This window comes from Poecilia reticulata, chromosome 7 (genome assembly GCF_904066995.2).
Source record: "Poecilia reticulata chromosome 7, P_reticulata-male-v2, whole genome shotgun sequence".
NCBI lineage: Eukaryota > Metazoa > Chordata > Actinopteri > Cyprinodontiformes > Poeciliidae > Poecilia > Poecilia reticulata.
In genome coordinates this window covers 15,315,913-15,340,711 of record NC_088836.1, presented here as the reverse complement: position 1 = coordinate 15,340,711, position 24,799 = coordinate 15,315,913, and the positions used below count along the sequence as shown (strand labels likewise).

Genomic DNA, 24,799 nt, shown 5'->3' with positions numbered 1-24,799 from the left:
AATCGCTCTATCTTCTGTTTTGACTGGCTTGTTTTGACTGTATGCATAGCCTTTATTAATGTGAAATGATTCCCTCTTTTTTACTTTTTGACAAAGTGAGAAAGGGGAAATAAGACATATTGCATTTTATATGTCGTCTGCAGGTTACAAGATAAACTGATAAATTAGATAAAACGATCTGGTAGAAATTTAATTTAATCGACCATCTAAACTTTATACAGACAAGAAACAAGCTTGGTTCCTTGACTGTGAAAGGCGGCTGCCTGAATTAGAAAAGATGTTCAAAAATATCAGAAACTAGATTTTTTAAAAATGTTATTGGATAACAAAAATCTTTTTTTTTGTTTTTACCTACTAACTAGTAGATTATTTTTTTGTTTTAAACACATTTCACCATTTTATTCAAAATTTTGTTTTGTCCAAATCTGTCTATTCGAATGTGCAGAGCCAAAATGTTTGCAGTTTCAGGATTTTGCTCAAAACGGTATTTCATATGTGACTTTTTGATATAAAGTTTAGCTTTTATGGGGTCTTTGCTTGAATTATGAATGAAAAATGCATCTATTCTTCACATCCTGCAAGTGATAAAATAGTGAAACAAGTTATTACGTATCCCTAGCTTATAAAAAATTAGAGATCTGGAAACGGGGCTGAGCAGCTTGTTGTAGAAAACTGATTTCAGAGCTAACTTTGATATTTCAGATCTCTGCTATTGATTTATCTCCCCTTTTGTGGGATTTTTGCTCTGCTGCTCCAACTCCACCAGGTGATAACCAACACAATGCATTTCAGATGATTTCTTTTTGGGGAGAAAAAACTATTTCGTTTTCAGAGACACATCTCTGCATCCTGAGCACGCTTACAAAACAGGAGGTTTTAAAAAGAGATCTTATTTCAATTTTTTTCATTAACCTTCAATTGGGATTCGGCCTAATAGAAATAATTAAAGTCCAAAAGATGGATAGTGCTCTGTTTCAAAAAGGCTAATGAAAGATTTATATTCCCTCAAAATGAAATCTGCAGCTAAAACACTCTTGTGTTCGGATCGTATGAGGGCTCAATAGTTTCCTCTCAAACTACCCTGATCCTCATAAAACTGAATAAAGTGATGCTGTATATTTTCATTTTTCATTCTGTTTGACTTAAGTTCGTTTTATGGTCCGCCTGCCCCATGACTCTTTTAGCGGATCATATAATTGGTTTTCTTCATTGTCATTTACAACCTCTAATACAGATGCATTGAAAATATAGATGGATTTCATAGCTGCAGCATTTCTTGCATTCTTGCATAAGGTCATATAATCCATGTGTCACATTGCTTTGTGGGAACAAAAGCAATGTGTGCAGACCTGTTTGGTTTTATGTGCCACCTGGTTTTTGTTCTGACATGGGGGCCACTGCAGCTCAGCTCACATTTGAGTTAATGTGGAAGCAGAGGCAGAATATTTCTGTTTGAATGTATGCATGAGACAGCTGCTCTCAGTTTTTTGCCCAGTGAACCAGAAACTGTCTTGTAGAAAGAAATGTTTACAATCATTTTGAACTTTTATTCGTTTTCTAGTTCCACATAGTGATAAGACACCATAGTTTTGTTTGGAAGAACTTAGATTTGGGTCTGAATACTTATGACCATGTGATATTGCAGTTTTTCTTTTTTAATAAATTAGTAAAAATGTCTACATTTCTGTTTTCTTTCTGTCAAGATGGGATGTTGAGCGTACATTCATGAGAAATAATGTGAACTTTTTTGGTTTTAGCAAGTGCAGCAATGAAACAAAGAGTGAAAAATGTAAAGGGATCTGAATACTTTCCATACCACAAGCAGACAAAAAAGACTCGTTGCTGTAATCTCTTTCTGCATGTCGTCTCATGACATTTTTAAATGAACCATGACAGTCATATATTTTTAATGCATTTTGTCCTATTTTATACATCCAGTGTCTCCAAATCAACTCATGTTGTAAGAATTTTTTTTTATAAGTTTAGCACAGCCTTTCATAACAAACAAGTTGCCAAAATCTTTTTTAAAAAAAAACAGTCACATTTTGGCCCTTTTCATGTTTGTCTAATTGGAGTGAATTTTTCCATTTGCAGGCTATTTTTGGATGCTGTAACCAGTCATTTAATGTGGTGCTAAGGCTAGTTTGAGAGCTGTAATTTTATCTGGGGACAATTTGACATGAAATTGTACGAGACATTTGAAAACCTGACGTCTGATGCATTATCTTCTGGCCGATAAAAAGAAATAATAGTGACAGGTGAATTTGTCCTTTGAGTAATGCATCCTTGATAAATGAAGAATTACCTTCTTTCAACAATCCCAGGTTTGAATGAAACTAGGATTGAAGCAGCTTCTACAGACGAGTCCCTTGTTGTTTGCTAATGGACCTGCTGAACAGACAACGCTGGGACATCAGTCAACATTATTCCATATCGATTTGTTGGTTTGAAAGTGATTTGCTCAGCTCTTAAACAAATCCCCACTTAGCCTCACACGTTAAATCAGTCAGATGAATAAAGACATGCATTATACAAGCATATTTGGATGTTCCCTTTCAAATTTACCAGTCAGTGAGATGACGTCTGACGTGTCCTAAATATTCACCCAGACTTATAGAACCTTCATCAATAATTTAGTCTTAGATTTAAAAAAGAAGACAGAAATGAGGAAATTATATTAATAAAGCCTTTGAACACACACAAATATAAAACATCACATATTTTCTGTTGTTGCCCTGACAATATTATGTCAATATTATACAATATTACAATATTATAATGGGCAATATTGATATTAATGACAAGAAGTACAATTTTCCACGTCTCATTGAATTTCTGTACCAAATATAAATTCCTACTAAATGTTTTTTTTTATGTGAAAAACATGACCACAAAGCTGATCTCATACCGTGTAAAACTTTGTGGCTTTAGCTCAGGCACACTGATTAGATTTTTTTAGTCTAACATTTACAAGCACCAGCAGAAATCAGCAGAGTTTTACATTGAGGCCGCATACAAACGTAAAAGTTCCCTCTTTGTCTGCTGAATGGTCCAAATCAATGCTGATTAATGAACTGAGGTCAGTCTCTGCAGGAGGAAGCCGCTATTATCTCTGATTCTGCATGTGTGAATATCTGAATTGTAGGTGGAATCAAAAGGAGGCAATCAGTGTTAATCACAAAGAAAGGGCACACACTTTGATCCAGGCTTCCCTCCCCTCTGTCCTTTGTTTCTCTTGAGAAATGTTTAGTTTAGAACGAGGAATGTTTAGTTTCTGTTCAAGGTTTTGTCTACCACGGCAGCAGCAACAAATAGCAAAAATATTCAGGGCATTTTGTGAACGAATGCTAGTTTTTCAGTTTTATTACTTGAATCAGATTGATTCATCTTTTCATTTTTTATCTTAGAAAAATAATCCACCACATTGATAAAGAAGCATATAAATAATTGAGGATTTAATTCAGGCTGTAATTACAACTCAGATCAGATCGATACATTCAATTCTGGCACTTGGGACACATTTACATTAGTTTGTTTCTGAACTGAAATAAGATGGGGAACTGTCTAATGATACAACAATGCAAAATGAGGATTGAAAATATAGCTGTGTTTCGACTTTTAATTAAAAATGTCATGCCATATGTCATTAAGTAAGTCGTCACAATAATCAAAGGTAAAAATTGTAACAGTTTTTCCAGCTTTTTGCATGTTTCCACTGGTATTTTTCAGTGGTGGGTTTCAAGACTTTGGGATTATTTGTTCGTAGCTCTGATATCCAAAGACCTAACTGTGTCCTTATCTGGTTTAACAAAAAATGCAGCCATTCATGTGTATTTATGGAAACTGCAGGTGGAATTAAAAGACCACTATCAGTTTTTCCACACATTAGCGTTTCTTTAGCTTTACCGTAAAGAAAGACTGAGCTGCATATTTCTGGAAACAAAAACACTTTGAAAAAAAGAGATCTACTTTAATGACGGGCAGTGAGTGGAAGGACATATTTGGCATTTGAAATAGCAGACGCTTTGTGTGCTCCAATAAGTCAGCATTTTAAATCATCAATTATGACCGTGATCGACCCGTACATGCATGCTATACTTCCCCTTTTCTATGCTTGACAAGATCCTGCGTTAATATAATTGGTCATGGCAGTGAGCATGCCGCTGTGGCAGTAGATAATAAAAGTGAATTATAAACGTTGGGTTACTTTTGTCACACCTCTACTGAGAAGAGAGAAGCAACGCGGCGCACGCTGAGACCTGGGCGAGCCTCATTAGACTGCAGCGTTGGGTTTTCCTGCCTCTTGTTTGGCTAACATTTGTTCTTGTTTGTGTTTCAGAACTCAGATTCACTTCACAGTGGCCATTGATTTCACTGCATCAAACGGTGAGTGTTTTGACTGCAATTACGCTGCTCGGCTTTCGTACACAATCAGATGCGTGTCATACCGCTGGAGTTTTCTTTCTGCTTCTGATCTTCACTCTTTGTATTGTCCAGTCGCATTTATTACGAGTGCGAAACAAGATCTAATGCCTTAAATTCTGAGCAAACTGAACAGAGACAAAGCAAATCTATTCATTCTGCTGCGTATCTATTGAACTTTTACATTTGCATTATATTATAATGGCTGACAAAGTTGTGCATGTATTCTGTAGTGGAAGTGAAATGATCCATGTTTTTATTGTTGGGTGTTCCTACTTGTTTTGGACGTCTAGAGACTGAAGTTGCCCATTGTCAAAATAGCCCAAACTCTAATTCAAACAAGAACCTCTTTAAAGAAATTATTTCCAAATCATTGCTTGTCTTGTGAAATGGATTTGAGAATATACTTTGACAAGGTCACTCAAACACTTTTTTTTTTAACCTTTAACCTTTCAATCAATCAATCAATCAATCAATCAATCAATCAATCAATCAATCAATCAATCAATCAATCAATCAATCAATCAATCAATCAATCAATCAATCAATCAATCAATCAATCAATCAATCAATCAATCAATCAATCAATCAATCAATCAATCAATCAATTAGTTGAGTTTATTTATCTTGCACATTTCAGCAACAAGGCAGTCCAAAGTGGTTTATATCATACAAACAAAGCCATAAAAGACGCCATGCAGTCAATAACTGAGACTAAACATTACACTTGATGATTCCCATCATCAAAATCATCAACACATATCAAATATGTTGGTCAGTGTTGAATTTATTATAGTTCAAAAGCAGCTTTAAACAGGTAACTCTGACTGCATGGCGAGTGTCGTTGTCCTAATCAAAGTCACAGTGTCAGGCGGCTAAAAGGTAATGATAAAATATTAAATATAATTTTCCTTCACAGTCATAAGATTTGTGTTGATCAGTGATAAAAAAAAAATAACTGAAGTTTGTGAATAGTTTTTTTGATTTATAAACGTTTTATATAGAAACATGAAACATGAATTTCTATTGACATCTATCACAGTCCTCACTCTCTCCTTCACTTAGTAACACTCCTGCTATTAAACAAAATTGCAGATGCACATGCTTTTATTGCTGCCTCTGAAATCCCATCAGAGTTTCATAATTATGAGTTTTTAGGGGTTTTTGTTGTGAATATTTCAAGCGCACACCTGGGTACAATGTTTCTGGAGTGCCTCATAATGAAGCCTTGTCTGCCAAAGTTTCTTGGCAGACAAGGCATAATTCCCACTGATGTTAAGATTTATGTGAAAATAATGTCACTTAGAAATAATTCCTGCATTTGACAGACACTTGGTGTATCATCATTCTTGGTTATTATGTATTTGCTTATAGTTTTTATGCAAATAGCTTGTGACTAAGCTATGGATTCTTTATTTCTCAAAATAAACTCATGTTATTCTGCACACAGTTCACATTAGCACAGTTTCCTTTAATAACTCAGACAGTTACAGAAGCCTACATTCGTAGCTTTTATGTTTATTTCTCCCACACAAGAGCCTGCTGTAGCTATTTTTTTATCCACAAAAATAAACCAGGTGGTTTCATTGCTGCATTTTATTCAAATCATCCCCTTCCCCTCTTGCAGCTGTCAGTTTGCTCTCTGCCTCCTGATGTGCATCACTGACTAAGACTTTTCCTGTGTCCAAAGGAAATCCATCGCAGTCCACTTCGCTACACTACATGAACCCGTATCAGATGAATGCCTATGCCATGGCTCTGAAGGCTGTGGGAGAGATCATTCAGGACTATGACAGCGATAAGATGTTCCCTGCACTTGGATTTGGTGCTAAGCTCCCGCCTGATGGGAGGGTGTCTCATGAGTTTCCACTGGTGAGTAAAGAGTGGGATGATTTTTGGACAGTCTCACCTGACTTGACGTGGATCAGTGCAAAGGTCATTTTGATCCCCGTGTTTCAGCTGAGATCATGCGTCTCGTTTAGCATTGTGGATATGCATACATGCATGTTTATTGACATGAATGCCACTACTTGCGCATGGCAAACATGACCCAGAAGGAATTTCCATCCCTTTGTAGTGTAAATTAGGTTCTGTAAGGCTGAAGGATTCTTAAATCAATTTAGCTTCTCTCAGCCAGCTAATGCAGTCGGCGGCTGCACGGTGCAGCCTAATGAGGAGTGTGTCTACAGGGTAATGTCTGCATCACTCCATGCCGCCATTAAAATTTGCAAATTAAGATTCATCTCACCATATAATTGAAGCCTCATTTCTCTTCATGCTGTATTCACACAAGTGGGCGTAAAAGTAAAGTTACATCCCTTTGTGGAACATTTGTCACAGTGTCGGGGTTTTGAAATTTGCCCCGCGGTCAAGGAAGATAGCATTTGAAGCGAGGTTTGACAAAAGAATCTCTCGTAATATCTTTTTTTTTTTTTTTATTCTCCCCAAAAATGTCACTCAGCCCTCTGAGTCTGCCCCACAGCTTTACCGGAGCAGGGGAGTCATCATTCAATGAGATGGAAGATAAAGGGAGAATAAGAAAACAGAGGACAGTCTGAAGCACTGGTCAACAGATTTGAGACAGGACTGTAGCTGCTCTACTCTGCGGTTTAACCTTTAGGTAACACATGATGCTCATCCAGTTTAAGCACCGACCCTCAGCTCTTCCTTGTTTTTCTCATTCTCAGTAGGGCGTAGTTGCCGAGGAGTGAGCCAGGAAGAGGATCGATAACATCCTTGTAACCGGGGGATAGTGTTACTGGTCAGAGTCTGCAGGGAAAGCTGGCAGGAGAGCACAGAGCTCACTCTTAATGAAGTGCTCCTGAGAACTCAGGACCTTTAGGCTGTGGAGAAAATTTACATTACAGCGAGACGGTGACACTGAGCCGAGCAGCAAGGACGAAACTGAAGTTGGTTTTTTCAGTGTCTAAGTGGGCGGACAAAATGTGTTTGGGGAGACGAGAAAATATCTGTCTAGAAAACTGATGACAGATTGTGAGCTAATTGCTAAACTTATGAAGAATTGTATGCATTGATCTCATTAAATCGTCAAATTATTATTGCTGTCTAAAATGCTTTAACTGAATCTAACTTTCATTTTTGTACTATTTGGCACTTAAATCATATCTCAATGCATTAAATGTTTTTACATTTTGACAAGTGACAACCACAAACTAAATTCTGGAAGTTCTATCTACACTCTAGTTTCTACTTACTTGCCTATTTTCTTCCAAGACTGACTTGTATTTGGTTCTAATAATGTTCCGAACAACTAGCTTTCCTGTGTTTACTGAAGAAAAGCATCCCTGCAGCATAATGCCACTACCACCGTGCTTCATGCTGGGAATAGTATGTTGATGTGAAATATTAGTTTTCAGCCAAACATAGCATTTTGTTATGTAAGCAAGAAAAGGTCAGGCAGATCAACATCTTCTACAAATTTGTTGCTTCTCCTTTATGAGCTGTGGAAAACTGTAAATAAGGCTTTCTAAGAATGTCTTCCATCATACCGTTTATAAAAGTCATATTTTAGAGAATGACAATCATCTGTCCTACTTTAAGACTTCTCCACCTGAGCTGAAGATCACTGCAGCTCCTCCAGTTTTCTTGTTCCGCTCTTCATCTTAAATGGGAGTCAAATGTCTTTACTGATTTGAACTTTTTGGTGAATTGTTTTTATATCCATAATTATCTGAGATTCAAAGCTTATAATACTGATTTATAATCAAAACCTGCATCAAAATATCCCCACAACTTCATACCCGACCTGTTTGCTGTGTTGCTTGGTCTTCGTGAAGCTTTTTGTTCCCTAACAAACTTCGGAGGCCTTGACAGAACAGCTGGCAAATTGGCAACGTGTCTGGCTTAACATCTATCAGTTTTGCATGGAGTTTTGATTAGTTTGGTAAATCATATCCATGTTGTTCTTGCAGTAACAGACTTGTTTTGTTCATTTCAGAATGGCAACGTTGAGAACCCGTACTGTAATGGTATGGAGGGGATTCTTGAAGCTTACCATCAAAGCCTTAAGACGGTTCAGCTGTATGGACCCACCAACTTCGCTCCTGTTGTTAATCACGTGGCAAGGTGCGAACACAATCTTTCTCCCGGTGCGAATAAATCCGAGCACAGTTAGTTTTTCCTTGGAAGCCAGTCTGTGAATATGGCAACTGCGCCGCTAGAGGTATTAAGTCTGCAAGTGGAGGTTTTCTCTCAGAGTGGAGAGGAGCTAATGATGGAGAAACAGTCAGCTGTAAGGCAGAGATGAAAGGAAATGGAAATCAGGCGAGGCCCAACATATTAGAGGACTCACCGTTTTATTTTTAGACATAATGTAGTGATGAAAGTGGGAGGAAGGATCACGTGAACTGCAGGAAAATTATTTCATGTCGTGTTGCCCTTCTAGAAGTGTTGGTGACTTAAACTATTTATTTAATAAAGGAGTTTTACAATAAGTGGGGAAAATGGCTTTAATTTAACATTGCGATTGAAATGTCAGGGGTCAGAATTCAACAAATTATTTTACTAGCTGTATATGAAAACGTAGTTGTTCCTCAATAAATACAAAGCACAGGAAGTTTGTTATAGGTGGTCAGATTTTAATTGAAATATTTGTTTTTAATAGTAATGCCATAAAGAAACCTGTCATAACTACATGTGAAACATGCACAAGTTTGGTCTTATAACCATGTGTAGTTTAATAAAACTAAAAAAAATAAATTAAATACAATGTTTTTGTTTTCAGAAATCATGCAATTTATCTCTCCTTTCTTAGGTACTGACTCCTTCTTAAAGAAATTAGATTCACAGCTTTAAATAAATTATCCAATCCAGTTTTGAAGTAATTTCTCTGCCCTCTAAAATTGATGTGTTTAATGACATATTCAACAAACAAGACGAACCAATACCAGGTCTGAGAATATCATCAGATGCTGTGGAAGAAGCTCTTTGTCCACATCACCTTGGGTTCAAGAGCAATTAGGGACACGGCCCTCCTCCTCATGGCGGTTTGAACATGTCCGGTTCAGATTACATGTCCCCAACCAGCTCACAACATGAAGGAAATTCTCTCGGATGTGTGAGAGGTAGATGCTTTGAACGTGTCACGCTAGCAGACGCTCTGAACTTATTCTCACCACTTGTTTGAATTTACCAGACAGTTTCTTCCAGTGTATTATAAGCCTGGTGGGCCACCAGGCTCAACTTGTATTCCAATCAGGCTAAGAATTAGTTATTTATTTAAGTCTTCTTAAAATGTTTGCATTTTTTAAGACTTTATAGTTGGTGTCCAGGTGTTAATCTTCCAAACTTTCAGTAACACATGATTATCAAGTGATATTTTCGAATTTCCTGTCAACTTTAAACATTTTTTTACTCAAAAACACGATGAGCCAGTGGATGAATGACTCCCGTAGCACCCAACCACCAGGCTTAACAAGTTTTCTGGGGGAAACCTTGAGAGATCTGTAAAAAAAAAGGCTGGTGACGGCTCTGTCCTTCTCTCTGCTTGAACGATCAAGGCAAAGCAGTGCAGTTCTGATGTTCCAATTACAAAATAAGGTAATTAATTACAAAACATACCTGTGAACAATGTGCTCAAGAATGTTCTTTTTATGGACATCCCTCACCTTGCTCAGAAATCCAATGGGGGCAAAACTCCACACATATTCAGAACCAGCATGCCTTGGTGCAGGTCTCTGACTGCCAGACAGCTTGTATGGCACCCACTCCTGATGCTCCTCCCTGCTGGTGATGGTCCACCTGGAGGTTTGTTCTTGTAACTTCTTCAGGCTGAGCCGAGCCAAACCCAGGAACCACCACCAGGATGCCCTGGTCTCCACGTCCAGGGAAAGGCTGACCTCTTCTTGTCCTCTGCCATTTAATCGAGATAATTGAATCACTTTTGGTCCGACTTCAATTTGCCGCAGGTTGAAGCCCAGAGCAACGCTGCCCTCAGGATCATATGGACGCTCAAACCCCTCCACCACAACAAGTTAGTAATTCAATGGAGGAGCAATTAAAATATGTTTAACTTTCTCTCAAAAGTTAACACCACAGACGAATGTGTTCATTTTAAAGCAATTGAGAACAAAACAGTTCATAATGGTAGCTATTGCTTAGTTTACCAGAAGCCAGAAGCCAATAATAACTAGACATCGCACCACAAAACATAATGTTGTTTTAATATTTCAACAACTTGCTCAACAATAATCACTGTTGTGTATTTTAGCATTAAACATATAAAAGAGACTTTCAAATCAATCATAGACTCAACTATGAATATTTGGGCGCTGTCAACTCAAAAAGCAGAACTGGCAGGGCAAATAAACCCAATCCGAAGCCTACGAGAACGAAATCCCCCAAAGGCCATGTTACTGTATTCCACGCATCGAAATGTAGGCATAAAAAGCGGCCCAGAAGGCTTTTATGCATATTAAAACGTCACATTACAGTGTTGAATAGTCTTGATTCAAAGCTAATGAAATTCATCATAAAGTTCTGCGTTTCTTTTAGCCTCTCCAAGGCTAATATGTGCAAATTTGAGTGGAATAAATCCTATTTTACAAACGCAGTTCACATTTAAAAGAGGCGCTAAATCAAAACAAGCCATAGAAGAGAAAAATAACTTCTCATTGTACATGAGGAGACACATGCCTTCACATCTGTTGCAGAAAGGCATGTATTTTATTTTTTATGTGGTTGAATAAAGCAGTTTGGGGTGTTAAAGGTTTAACTAACATTGATGTATGACGTAAGCTGTTTCACAATATAAACCAGTGTGAATAATGGTTCATGCTTTTAATATTATCATTCGTCGTATGATAAATGATAAATCTTCATGGTGATGTTCTTAAAAGTGTCCACTGAACGTGTCCGAGGTTACTGTCGAGAAGTCGAGGAGGTCACATGTCTCTTTAATCTTTAAACGCTGTTCATTGCTCACGCTGCTGCCACCGACGGGCACGCTCTCTGATTAAAATGTCAGCGTCTCGCAGCCAAATTTCTCAAGCTGGTGGGAGGGGAGTGGTCAGCATGACGGCTTCACCTTTGACCTGTCCTTGGAACCTGCAATGATGCTTTTTGTTTTTTTGTTTTTTTTCCTCCTCTGGCTCATCAAAGTTGGTCTTATGGGTGTTAGGCAATCAATAATGTTCTTAAAGAATAAGACCGCTGCGGTTGCATAAACAGTTTAATAAATTATTCATGTGGAAGCCAGCGATGGGCATTTAAAACTAGGACAGCCTCGCAGTGGTGTCTCTCTGATGGGTTCTGTAATACTATCTGTAAAGACCACCAAGATGTAAGAAGCTACACAGAATATTTTTATGTTATGTTTTTGTGTCACGCTCTCAGTGCAGTGACATGTTTTTTTTTTTTTTATATTGCATTTCTTGATATATTTGACACAGTGGTTACTTCTCTGCGGCTCTCGGTTGTTTCTGTCAGTCCACAGCCTCGCACATGTGGCTCTTTTAAACATTATTCAAGCTCCACTTTATTTTGGTGCTGCTCACATTCCGCTTTTCATTCCTCTGACCCAGGTACGCAGCAGCCGTGCAGGACGGATCTCAGTACTTCGTCCTGCTCATCATTACAGATGGAGTTATATCAGACATGGCTCAGACTAAGGAGGCCATAGTGAATGTAAGTGCTGCTCCACACTAGCTGGAGGATGTTGATCTGTGTGTTCGGTTGTGCTGTGGCATTTCAGGTGCTTTTAGTTTACTTTGGTGCAGCTCTCAGGCTTTTCTGTTATTAGTTTGTACACCAATTGGAGGATTTTTAGCAGGTGTTCTCCCACTCTGGACTTTAATGCACTTTCCAATAGTTCTCCTTCACACTGCTGATAAATTTAATTTGATTCTAATTTGTTTTTTATTTGCGTTTTCTTTCTGGAATGTTTATTGTATTTTGATTACAAAGCTGATTTCGGGATGAAGTTTGCATAGGAATAATCGTCGACCAGGTAAACGCTCCCCAGCAACACAGCTCTGACCCCCAGCAGACTGGGTTTAAAGGGAATTTGCGACTGTTAATCAAACTTTTCGAACAGCCACACCTTCCTTTTAAGATCTTGTCTGCTGCTCTGCTCTCTGCGCAACCTGAGTTCACTCCCTCCCGCTGGAACCAGGATTCTCCCTCTTCCGTCTGCTGAGCTAAAGCCTGGATATCCTTTTGCATCCAGGCTTCGTTCTGCAGAGACAAAACCACACAAAAAAGGACTCGATTACATCTAAAATGTTTAAAAAATATATTTTTGACATTTTAGATCATAGCTGATGCCGACCAAAGCTTGTTGTTTTTTTTCCTGCTACATATGTTAATATCTTTATAAATGCGTGATATGTTGGCCTAATTTGAGAATTTTGTAAAACAGCAATAATATCAAATCTTTTAAACCCCCTCTTTTTATGTATCTGTCAAAATGAACGGTGTAATATTTGTGATGTGCTACTACATCTGAACAGAGTGAGTAACGTTTTGTTGTAAAATTATTGTGTTCATTGTCTGATCTTGGTATTCATCTCACCATCACCACCAGGAATCAAAAAACAGGCGTTGGTCAGGCGTTTAATATCTGCCACTTCAAGCATTTAGCATGCCGGGCCAAGTGATACATCAGTTTATCTTCCTAATGTGAAATTAAGCATTGTGCTTTTATTAGGTCATTACTCTCATTTGCTTCTAGCTCATGCATATTTTGTAGTAGTTATGCTCCTAAATGATGTCTCTAAGTTATGACTGATGCTACTGCACAATCTGTTTGTCCACTCATTTCTGCTCTGAATTTATGAAGCAGAAACCAATAAATAAATGCTGCAGGAAACCATGAAATTTGAACCCATTTCGGATTATAATAAACACTAATGATGGATCCATTGAACTGATTCATTCAGAGATAAGAAATAAGTATTGAATGGAGTAAAAATATGCTTAATTTAAATTTATCTCGTGTAGACTATACCAATTTAAATCTCTAATAAAACACTTGAGTTTGATTAAATGTTGGTAACTTTACTTTAAAAAGGATTATTGGTCACTTTTACATGTTACTGTCTTTGTGCTGGGTAAAAACTCCAACATACCCCTTCCTGCACCCAAACCCTCTCACTTCAACAATTTAGAAAATTGACTTAATTTGAGAAAATATTTGCAAGGATATCAGGCCAGTTTTACTTGGAATAAGTATGAATTCAATGTTGAGTGAAACTGCTGACCAGCTGTCTTGTAAATCCATGCAGGCAAAACCAAATTAACTTAATTGAAGTTTTAAGATGTGCATTTATAAAAATGAAAGCTTACAAGTGGCTTTATTTTTGGGCCGTTTATCATTGAAAAGTATTCCTGAGGAATTTAATTAGATAATACAAAATAAACAAACAGTAGGTTTTCCTGGGTTTATCTCAGTATCCATGTTTGTTTCAGTAATTCACCCAAAGAGGTGATAATATATTTGTTACACACAGAGAAATATATTTCCAGTGATGTTTTCTTTTTCCGGAACCCCCCCACCCCCGATTATTACTTATGAGTTATCAGTTAATTGAAATGAAAATTTGAATATTACAAAAGATTATTCAGAATCTGTGTACTGTGTGCTTAGGCACAACAACGCTTGTTCTGGGCTCTTTCTGTATGAATTACTGCATTGAGGTGATCAATAGTGGCCCTCTGCTCATCTGCACTATTGGCTCTGGTGTCTCTCCGCTTCCTTCTGAGATTCCCGGTGGGGTTTCGGGTCAGGCAAGACCGCCGGTCAGTTTAGCATAGCAGTGCCACAACCATTAAAGCCGGCGTTGGTACTCGTAGCAGCAGAGTCAGGTGCCGAGTCCTGCTGGAAAATAAAATAATTATCTTCATCAAATTGTTCTGCAGAGGGAAGGATGAAGTGCTCTGGCAGAAGGTTAATCCTGACTTTGGACATTGCTCCTAAATTTAACTCTGACTGAGGAAACTTCACACTGAACTTAAAGTAAACTGAATTACTGGTCTCTCCACTTGATTTCCAAATAAATTGCAAATTTGACTTTTATCTGAAAGTTATTCAGTTTGATTATGGGCCACTGAGGAAATGTTCAGTTCTTTTTCTCCTTAGTGCAGGTAAGATATTTCAGAGAGGCTAAGCAGTGGGAATTGGACACTGAAAGCCCATTTCCTGAAAACACCTGGGACTCTCCCCATCTACAGCTTTGCCTGATAAAATTGAACGAAATAAACACTGAAAATGTATCACTCAGTGTGTAATTGATCTAGACAATATATGAATGAATTTAGCAATAGATGATGTATTTTATTTATTAAGATGTACCTGTCAAAACCTCTAACAATATTTTATTTTCAGGATTATGCAATTTAAGGGACTACACAAATACATGTTCTCATGTAAAAAAGAAAGTACCAAATTTGAGAAGAAAATTTAAAACTGGCAAAAAAAAAAGTGGGTTTCCTTTAAAGCAAAAATATGAATTGAAAAATTTCACACTATATATTTTCATTCAAGTGAATCAAATGACCTGATCCAAGCCACTACTGTTTAACAAAACCTGTTACTTTAATTAGTCTCATTGCACTTCAAACAACATAACGGCAGTCAGTGGTTTTCCTCAAGCAGACTTTACGAGAAAGCTATGAAAAGGTAAGGCGGGTTTATTTTTATAGCACTGCACACGCACAAGAAAAATCAGAGAACTTTACTAGCCATAAAAGGAAAGAAAATGACTTGGACCTTTAAGAAGATGTTTAAAAGAAAACTTAATTTGTGAAACACCTGAAAGTATTTTATAACAGCAAGAAATATTAAAACATGTATTCACTGCAAATCTAAATCCAAAAATAGTCTTCAGTCTAACACTTTAAATAGGAAAATAGTTTATTCATCAGAATCTAAAAAGGTTTTCAGTTTTTCTTTAAAGAAGCCAAAGTGTCTGCACTTTTCTCTTTTTTAGAGAATTACTGCACCTTAATTCCACTGATGTTATGTTCTTCATTTTAGCTTCCTCGAATCTCCTCACAGCCTTTTAGTTCGAGCTGGAATTAAACATATTCGTCTGATCTGGAAATACACTTTACAAACTTAAGAATACACACAGCTGGAGTGTACTGTCGATTTGGATGTTTTGTTATTATAGTTGGTGTATCTTCAGGTTATCATTGTGATTTTGAGCAGGATGTGTGAGCAGTGAATCTGAATTTGTGTTGGACTGAACTCCCCTGAGTGACTTTACCATACAAGCAAAGTAACAAATGGTGTAGACTGAATAATTCAACTCTGAAAGGAGGATTTGATCTGGCATTTATAGGTACAGTATGTGCTTGTGGGACCTGAAGGGAGGTATGGGGCAAACTGAAAATGTATTTTTATTTTTTTTTTGTGCAAGTGGGAAAGTTCTTGAGGAGTGAACGAAGCAGAAAAGATAAAAATGGAAAAAAAAAAAAGTTGGAGGGAGGAAAATTGATAAAGACCGTGAAGGGGGTGGTCCGCCAAAGTCTATTTACTCCTATCTGTGACAGACCTCTCCCTGGGGGAGGTTTTTCCAGGATGCCTGACCCACTTTCACCCTGCAAATGCATTTTTACCACAAGCACATATCATTCATTCATGCCAGAGCTTTCATATTTTGAACATCAGTGCTGTGGTTTAAGTGCATGTAGCTCTGCACCACAGCTCAGAATATGATCCGCATTAATCTTCTGTGTTAAGACTGAATTTTGAATAGGCTGGAGTTGAACATACAGGCATCATTGGGTGTTTTATAAAGCAGACTGTGGTGCATTTCTATAGCATAACAAATGAGGTATGTCAGATAAAGTGATATATGTAGGGTTTTTTTATAGCTTCTCTCACACACTTTTATACCTGCAACGTTAGAATTATGCCTCCATTTTGTGTCAATATTATTCTCTTATTCTCGCATCCAAAAGCCTGCCTCACTTCTGATTTGATCATTCCTGAGGTGTTTTTCCCAAAGTGCGTACAGCGACACCCTGGTGCAGACTTTCAATCGTCCAGGACAGGACATTCCTAAGTGCTGTAAGAGAGACAAAACATCTCCAAGACACAAGGGAAGAAGCTCAGATGCCTTCTAGCACCTGTCCTGTCCTGGATGACTGAGAATCTATCAGCTTAACTTATTTATTTATTTTTGAATGTTCTACTGGTGTGCCTTTTTGCCACAGCTCCCTTAAAACGAGCTCCTATTTCAAGGGACTTCCTGGTGAAATGAGGGTTGGATAAAACATATATAAATGCTGCAGATGTTTGTTTAGGATTTGAACATCAACTCTTCTGGAGTTGTTACTTTGAGGTTATGTTGCTTTTCATTTAAGGTTATGTTGCTTTTCATTTGGATGGATGGATGGATGGATGGATGGATGGATGGATGGATGGATGGATGGATGGATGGATGGATGGATGGATGGATGGATGGATGGATGGATGGATGGATGGATGGATGGATGGATGGATGGATGGATGGATGGATGGATGGATGGATGGGAGTTATAGAAGAAATCTATTAAAAACTTGTAAACTCTGTAAAACACTGATGTTGAAAAGCCAAATAAACTCGTTTGGTCGGCGACGATCTGAACATATTGAAAGTGCGCCGGCTGGGCGCTGCACCTTTAAATAGCTTCGCTGACGTTGGCAGCACGGCGTGTAAATTAAACACTGTGTATGGCTGTTAGTTAAAATGTTCAGCAGGATTTTGCATGAATCAAACTGAATAATGTTTCCCCACAATGCGGCGCGGCATAATGAGATGTGAAATGGATGCGCTCCAGTTGAAAATTGCATACTTGTTAATGTATCTCTTCCTAATACAAAGACTGACTGATGATGATTCTTTTGTTTTTATGACAGGCTGCAAAGCTCCCGATGTCTATCATCATAGTCGGAGTTGGCCAAGCGGAGTTTGATGGTGAGAAAACAAACAAAAGAAAAGAAAGGAAAATATTGTTTTTGTGTGACTTTGTGTTGGCTCTGTAATGAACTTCTGAGTCCATTACAGACTCAGAAGTCTGAGCTATCAGAAGAATGAGTGTTTTCTACAAGAATCATCGTTTTCAGTATAAACATGATTTTGACTTTCTTGACGACTCATTCAACAAAATAAACGTGTTTCCATTTAGCACCACATCTCAGTTGGGATTATGTGATTAAGATATTTTTGTCTCTGTAGCAATGGTTGAGCTGGATGGTGATGATGTCAGAATCTCATCACGAGGAAAGTTGGCAGAGAGAGACATTGTGCAGGTAAGAAATGTTTAATGTTGATTCCCTCTAATACTTAAAAATGTTGTTTTTTTTTAAAAAACAAAAAGTATTGCATTTGTTTTAAGTTTTCTTTTTTCATAAAAAAAAATACAGTAAAATCTACAAATTTGTTTAATTTTGAGTGTGTGTGCATTTACGTGAGTTCATTTGTGTCCAATTTACTTTGCATTCTTTTTTGGGCAACAGGATGTTTTATTGTGTTTCCTTTTATTTATTAAAATTCTATACTTTAGGTTAACATTTTCGTACAGCCGCATTAAAAAATGCAACATTCGCTAAATATTTGAATGCATTAAGTCGTAAAAGAATCTCACGTTTCCAGTTTCTAGAATTTTGAGATTTCAAAAGAAAAGCTTGAAAAAGTTTCGTACAAAAAAAGTCATTTAAACTATTTGAAATTTAGGTTTTGTGTGTTTTTCCTTAACCAAATGTTTAGTTTGTCTCAAACTCACTTCTCTCATCCTCAGCAGGAAACCACCTAGGAAGAGGTGATATAGAGGATTAGAATCATTTTAGTCTAAGATTAATTTTAGTCCAAATTGTGTAAAACCTAAAAACATAATGCTGCATGAAAAATAATTATGCTGCATGAAACATACCATGGGGCAGTAGCAAGCAGTGTTGCCTTGCAGCAATAAGGTTCTGGGTTGAAATCCTGGTCTTGGCTTGTTCTGAGAGTTTTCTCCAGTTTCCTCCCAAAAATGAACTGGTTACTCTAACTTGTTCTTGGGTTTGAGTGCGTGTGTGTTTGGTATTTTGTCCTGAGACAGAAATAATTTAGGCAATTCTCTTTCTCTTTTTATTCACTATTCGGTATCGTGAGGTTCTAATAGGTACAGAAAGAAGTGACCTCCTGGAAGGAGCTTTTATTTAATATTGTTTTTTTTTTTTAAAAAAAAGATGATTTATTGTCTCATGTGTCACAGTTCGTACCATTCAGAGACTACATGGACCGCACAGGTAACCATGTCCTCAGCATGGCCCGGCTGGCCAAAGACGTTCTGGCTGAGATCCCGGACCAGCTGATCTCCTACATGAAGAGCAGAGCCATTAAGCCCAACCCCGTCCCCCCACCGTACTCCTCCTGCAAGCAGCCCGAGACGGAGTCCGTTTGATCCCCGCCTCCGACACGGCACCGCCTTGGCCGGGGCAGGTTTCACATTAATGCAAATGATCGTTGTGAGCAGAAAGTGGAAATGATTTCCAGGCACTTTTACCGCAGCGAAGCACACACACAATAAAACTCTATGAAGAGCCAGAGCAGAGAGACGGCTGTAGAGGAACGGGTTGGTAATCGGAGGGTTTTATTTTTTTTCTCTCTGAGAGCACCGAGAGGAGAACGATGTAAAGGGAAGTTTTAGATGTTTGCTGTCAAACCTGTCAAAGTGGTGATGTGACGGAAACCTGTAGAGCGAGGCCTTTCTGAAGGCGTACCCATATTAGGATGTACCAGTTTGTATTTTGTTTGTGGTACCTTTTTGGAGTTCATGTGTTAATCTAGGGATCCTGTTATGAATACCAGTTTTTATTTATTTATTTATTGCAGAAATAATTTATTGTTTCGCAGAGATTTTATTGGGTTGGGGGATTGAAGTCATATAGAAATATATATCCTGTAGTTTTCCATCTTATATTTTGTGGCCAGCATAAGGAAAACTATTATTTCTACGACCATTTCTACTTTGATAAAGCCTGTAACATAGAAGCATGGGATACAAATCTAACAACGTAGGAATCATTTTCGCTCACGGGAAATTTTTTGACTGCAAGCTGTAACATAGTCTACCGCCATACAGATTTTTCATGTCTTATATGCATTTCTAATCTTTATATAAACAGAATGCACTAATTAGTGTCAAAACAAAAGCACAAAGGCCTCATATTATTATTAAGTTAAATACGTTTACTTTGAAAACTCAAACCAGAATGAAAATCATTTGAAGGATGGCAGATCTCATCTTACCACAGCTTTAATATTCTCTTCTAGTATTTTAGACAAATTTATTATTTAGGTATGTATAATGCTGAATATTCTTATATATTAAACTATATTTTACTTACCATGTTGAGCAGGATGTTTACATAAGAATAACTGCGTAATTCCTGGCACATCCTCATACATTATCTGTATGCAAAGAAATAAATTCTACTCAAGTGAGACTCTTTTGCCATCTTACTATTTATGTATTTCCATTGTATTTGTTGCTAGTGCATGTTGTTATCTGGAATTTTGTTAGGCAAATTTGAAGGATCCTTCAGATTTTAAACTCTGATGTCAACTTGCTCCCATCATTTCTTCCTTAAATGTATTTAAATTTTGTTGAGGGAGGTCTGAACAATCAGAAATCATTGACCAGAAATTTAAGTGCATTCATATGCACTCCCCCCCCCAAATATCTAACAAATACAACAATTACTGAATGACTTGAGCTCAGCTAAAGCTTGACTGTACTCAGTCTGGATCCAGTGTTTTGTTTTTACTATTGTCCATATCTACTTAAATTTTTCTCCATGTGTGTTTTTTTCCTCAACAACCACAGAGACTATTTAAAGCTCACACTGTTTTATTTAGCCTTTAGTTGTGTAAAAAGCCTGTAAGAAGCATCAATGGATCTTTCACTGCTGTAGCATGATCTCACATTAAAGATGTTCAGAAATCCAACCTCTTATCTCACATTCAAAGATTAAGAGGAGTGACTGAATACCACTGAAAATATGGTTTAGGTTTAATCTACCTTCAATCAACCAGGATAAAAACTCTTTTTTACATGATTGTCCTGCACTAAGAAGGCTTCACTGTATCTGGTGTTAATTGATTTGGCCAAAACCTGAAATGATGAAACTCTCCTCAATGCCCTTCATGCTAACAAGTTTCTAAGTGAATGTGGAAGAGAAACGATCCCTTAGCATAACAGATCCTCCACCATACTCAGCAGTGGCCATGAGCTTCTTTTCCACACACATTTCTCTATTTTACTCCAAACTGACCTGAAGTAGTGACGTTTTTTGAGTGTTGCTAATATGGATTCTGAGCAGCACCATTCATTATTAAACATGAATTACTTTTTTTCCTTAGCCATCTATATAATTATCTTCACTGTTTGTGTTGGAAAATAAAACTTTAATGACTGTAGCATCTAATGTGTGAATATGGGAAAGTTTAGGTGCTTTACTGGCTGTTTTTATAGGAAATGTCTGATGTGGCAGAAATTGACACTGGGTTGTTTTTTTGTTTTTGTTTTTTGTTTGTTTTTGTTTGTTTTTTACCTTTTAAAAAGTTGGATTTTTCCAAATTCTTTACTGTGAGATTATGCTGATGCACCAAAAAAAGTAATTCATGTATCACGTTTTTACTTTTACAGGGTTGCCAAGAACAATAGTTCATTTTAGTTATGAGATTAAGATTTTGAACAGTTGTTGATACATCTTTGTTGATGGCATCATCTTTCAGTTCACTTTCTCCCTGTCACTCGATATCTTGACCTAGACGTGCCTACCGTTTTAAAAACATATCCAAATTAAGTTTACCCAGGTGATTTACGTGGATACATTGGAAATGATAAAACCTCCAGATTAGGACTGTCGCAGTGGCAGCTGTTGAATCACTCTGTCTCCATCGGTGTTCTGCATATTTCATACCTTGAGCTCATCACTAATGATCTTTTAGTTATTGCTAAGCCTTGCTGTACACTTTTTAAAACCAAGAACTGTTTACAATTTAACCGTGGCTATTTACATTAATCACCTTTAGGACAGAAACAGCACTCATAGGTTTCATTAAGATATTTGTTTGGGTTTCTACTTTGTTAATTGATTTAAATTCGTCTTATTGTGATTGAAAGTATTATTGAATGACAGTGGAGAACCAATGTTTACACAGGTTTGTTGCTTCGTCTCAGAATGTGAGTCAGTTTTTTTTTTTTGTATGTTTATGCAATGATCTTTCTTTGCCGTTTGCTGTTTTTTTAACTCCTGCTGCTCTAAGCGCTCTCAAAGAGCTGAAAGAGTCTGATGAGTCCACAGAAACTCAGACCAGAGGCACTAAACTTCTTAGGGTTAGCTCAGAACCTTTTTTTTTTGTTTTTTATTTGTTTTCACATTTTACCGTCAGAAGACAAAGAGTTTAATCTGCTGCAAATGTAACCGCTTCTTCTGACCTCAAACAAGGCGACCAAGTTACATAAGTTACAAATACCAGTATAGCTCTGCAGAAGCCATTTAGTACAAAATAAAACTGATTTATACTTCTGAAATAAAATATAGCAGATTGTCATCATTTAACAGTTTGAATGTTGACAGCTTATTTGCATAAAATGTTGTTTTTTTTTCAGTCAGACTCTTCATTTTTCACAATGCGAAGATCATTTAGCAGCATGAAGCAAAGAAATGAGCATCATTATGCAGGTCGTAGTCTGTGACAAAAAGGAGAAAAGAGAGGAAAAGCATTTGAAGTAGAGGTGGTGCGCTTTCAGAGGGAAATAATGCATTCATTATGACACCAAATCAGTTTAAGTAGGATTAAATGTTTTATTTATTTATGAGCTCCTCTTTTAAGAATATAAAAGGGTTTTCTTCTTTTCCCTAAGGCCAATGATTTCACAGGGAAATCAGAAAAAAAAAAAAAACTACCAAGGACACAATAATCACTCTTATGCAATTGTGAAACATTAAACAGTTCTGAGTTACATTTTTCAGCAGCAGAGCAATTTATTTTCCTTAGCAGAAGTTGGTTTTATTTGCTATTTCTTTTTAGCTGGTCTTAGAGGCTGAACTCTAATTATGTACATAAGCCCTGTATGAGGAATGTCCAGTGCCAACGTGTTCAGTTGTTGAACTTTAGCCTCTGTAGACAGTGTGCATGTTTGTGCCAAAGTGGCAGGAAGTTTGGTGGTTTCTCTTCATTTCACCTGATTAAAGCATCTCCCACTGACTTTATTTGTGACAGAGGGCGCCGTTCGGACATGACGGCCTCTTCCGGCATGTTGCATCTCTAAGCTTTGTTTCCATTCTTTTCCTATCAGAAACATACTGAATGGGTTCTTCTTGCCACTGCTCCTGTTTTAACCCAGGTTGTTTACATACCTCTTTTGATCTTTGACTTGCATGCTGAAAAAAAAAAAACAATTTCCAAACCAAGTGTTGGACACAATACTGTCGTCATACTGTGGTTTGTGAAATGCTTTGTAATGGATTGCCTTAACTGAAGATCAATAAACTATTGATAACTTTGGCAGAATGTGGTGTGGAGTTTTTCTTTTAAATCTAGCAGATAATGGACTGAGCTGCAATTCAGACCAGAGAAGTCCAATATTCATGTATATTTTGAGCACAGTTTTTAAAGAGAAACAGTGGATCTCAAATGTGTAAACACATAATTTAATGCCAGCTTGTGGAGCTCGTCCATCTATTTTCTATGTCTGCTTGTCTTCATGGAGGACTGGTGCCTATTTACATCAGTCAAATGCACAAGAGGCAGGGAAAATCCTGGACAAGTTGCCAGTCCATCAAAGTAATAGACAAGGGAAACACAGAGACACACAACTATTCAACATACACTCACTCTTAAGTGCAATGTAGAGACACCAATTAATCTGTCATGCAGTGTTTTACACAACGGGTGGAAACCGGAGAACCCCGTACATAAATTACCTGCAAGAAACCTGTGGCTAAAGAGGATATTCCTCCTCCCAGTCGGAGTGAATCCACTCATGTGATTGACTTCAACAGATGAAAAAAAAAAATGAAGCTTTGAAAAAGCCCAACCAGAATCAAGAGCCAAGTCTGAAAGAAAATCATGACAAGTAAAGCACCTATGCAGAAACTCATGATATCATGTTTCCAGGTAAATATTTCTTACCTCAGTTGCGCCTGTTTCATCACACAAAAACACATAAGACCAGATTGGTTGAAACACAGTAAAATATATATAGTTTATTTAATTTTAGATTAAGTATTTCTAGTCTAGGTTTTGTGTTTTAGTTCTTGGCTTAAACACGTTTTCCTCTCACTTGTGGGTTTGCATGTATCTGCAAGCGCTGAACAATATGTGATAATTTGGCCCTGCTGCATACTGCTTCTCTGCTCCCAGTAATTTGATGGTAACACTATAACATTCTGTCAAAGCACTTTTTCTGGCCGTTATGCAAGTTCCCTCGGTTATGTATTGTGCTGATCCCTCCTGGTTTTATCTGTGTTCGCACTAACTGTGAATTTTGTCTGTTCTGGTGAATCACTGTGGCGTATTAGAACGTCCCTGAAAACTGCTCCTTACTTTTGGGAGAAAACAAACAAAGCTACAAAAACGTCGTTTTGAGAATCTTCCAAAATAGCCGAGTCATTCATCATTGCACACACTGTTTTGACCCAGTTATTCATTAAATAACCAGTTTTTGACCAAGTAATCAAGAGAGTCTTCAAAACTCCTCATAACAAAACCAATTGTTTTGCTTAACTTGTTTGAATTGTGTCGATACTGTCATAAGTGCTTTATCTTTAGAGTATCGATAATTATTTTTGGTAACATCTGCTGTGATTACTTAGTTGAACGTGCTTTAAAATCATTAAAAGATTTCTGTACAAACTTGAAGAACTTGCTCTTCAACTATATCATTTTAATCTCTAAAAACACATTTTAAAGAGAAACATCAATGTTCATCAAAGACACATTATGCAACTGCATAAAGAGATGCAGGAATGAAATGATGTTGTATTTTCATCTCCACACCTGATGCTTTCTTTTCTTTATGAAGGAATACATCTGAAAATGTATATGTAAAGATACACTATAATCTTGACGAAGTTTAATGCCAGTATTTAGCAGGTCTGACTCGATGTCAGAAAAGCAAACAGCTTTTTATTTCAGCCAGTAGATGTCTTACCTCACACAGGAGCAGCCTGTGCGCTAACAAAACATCTTCCTTTGAATTTCTTTCGAAATCTTTAAGAAAGGGCAAATAGCTTTGAAAATAAACTCCAAGGTCTCTTCTTTGTTGTTGTTTTTTTTTCGATATGACCAACAGAGCTGCAACCTGGTCAACATTTATAAAGTAACCTTTATCTACCAGGTCAGCAGAAGAGCATGACATCCTGAACACCAGCAAA

At 37.3% G+C, this 24,799-nt stretch overlaps 1 protein-coding gene across 2 annotated transcripts in view; it reads left to right on the top strand.

Annotated features, from left to right (window-relative positions):
- cpne5a (copine Va) overlaps positions 1-22,928 on the top strand; it is a 90,957-nt gene extending 68,029 nt beyond the window's left edge. For both annotated transcript variants that reach the window (XM_008413526.3, XM_008413525.3), the window contains 7 exons: positions 4,340-4,386; positions 6,113-6,294; positions 8,381-8,508; positions 11,964-12,066; positions 17,285-17,342; positions 17,604-17,677; positions 18,625-22,928. In XM_008413526.3, the coding sequence (XP_008411748.1) occupies positions 4,340-4,386; positions 6,113-6,294; positions 8,381-8,508; positions 11,964-12,066; positions 17,285-17,342; positions 17,604-17,677; positions 18,625-18,813 (781 nt within the window). In that variant the 3' untranslated portion in view covers positions 18,814-22,928. The remainder of the gene's footprint in view (positions 1-4,339; positions 4,387-6,112; positions 6,295-8,380; positions 8,509-11,963; positions 12,067-17,284; positions 17,343-17,603; positions 17,678-18,624) is intronic.
- Positions 22,929-24,799: the final 1,871 nt, after the last annotated feature.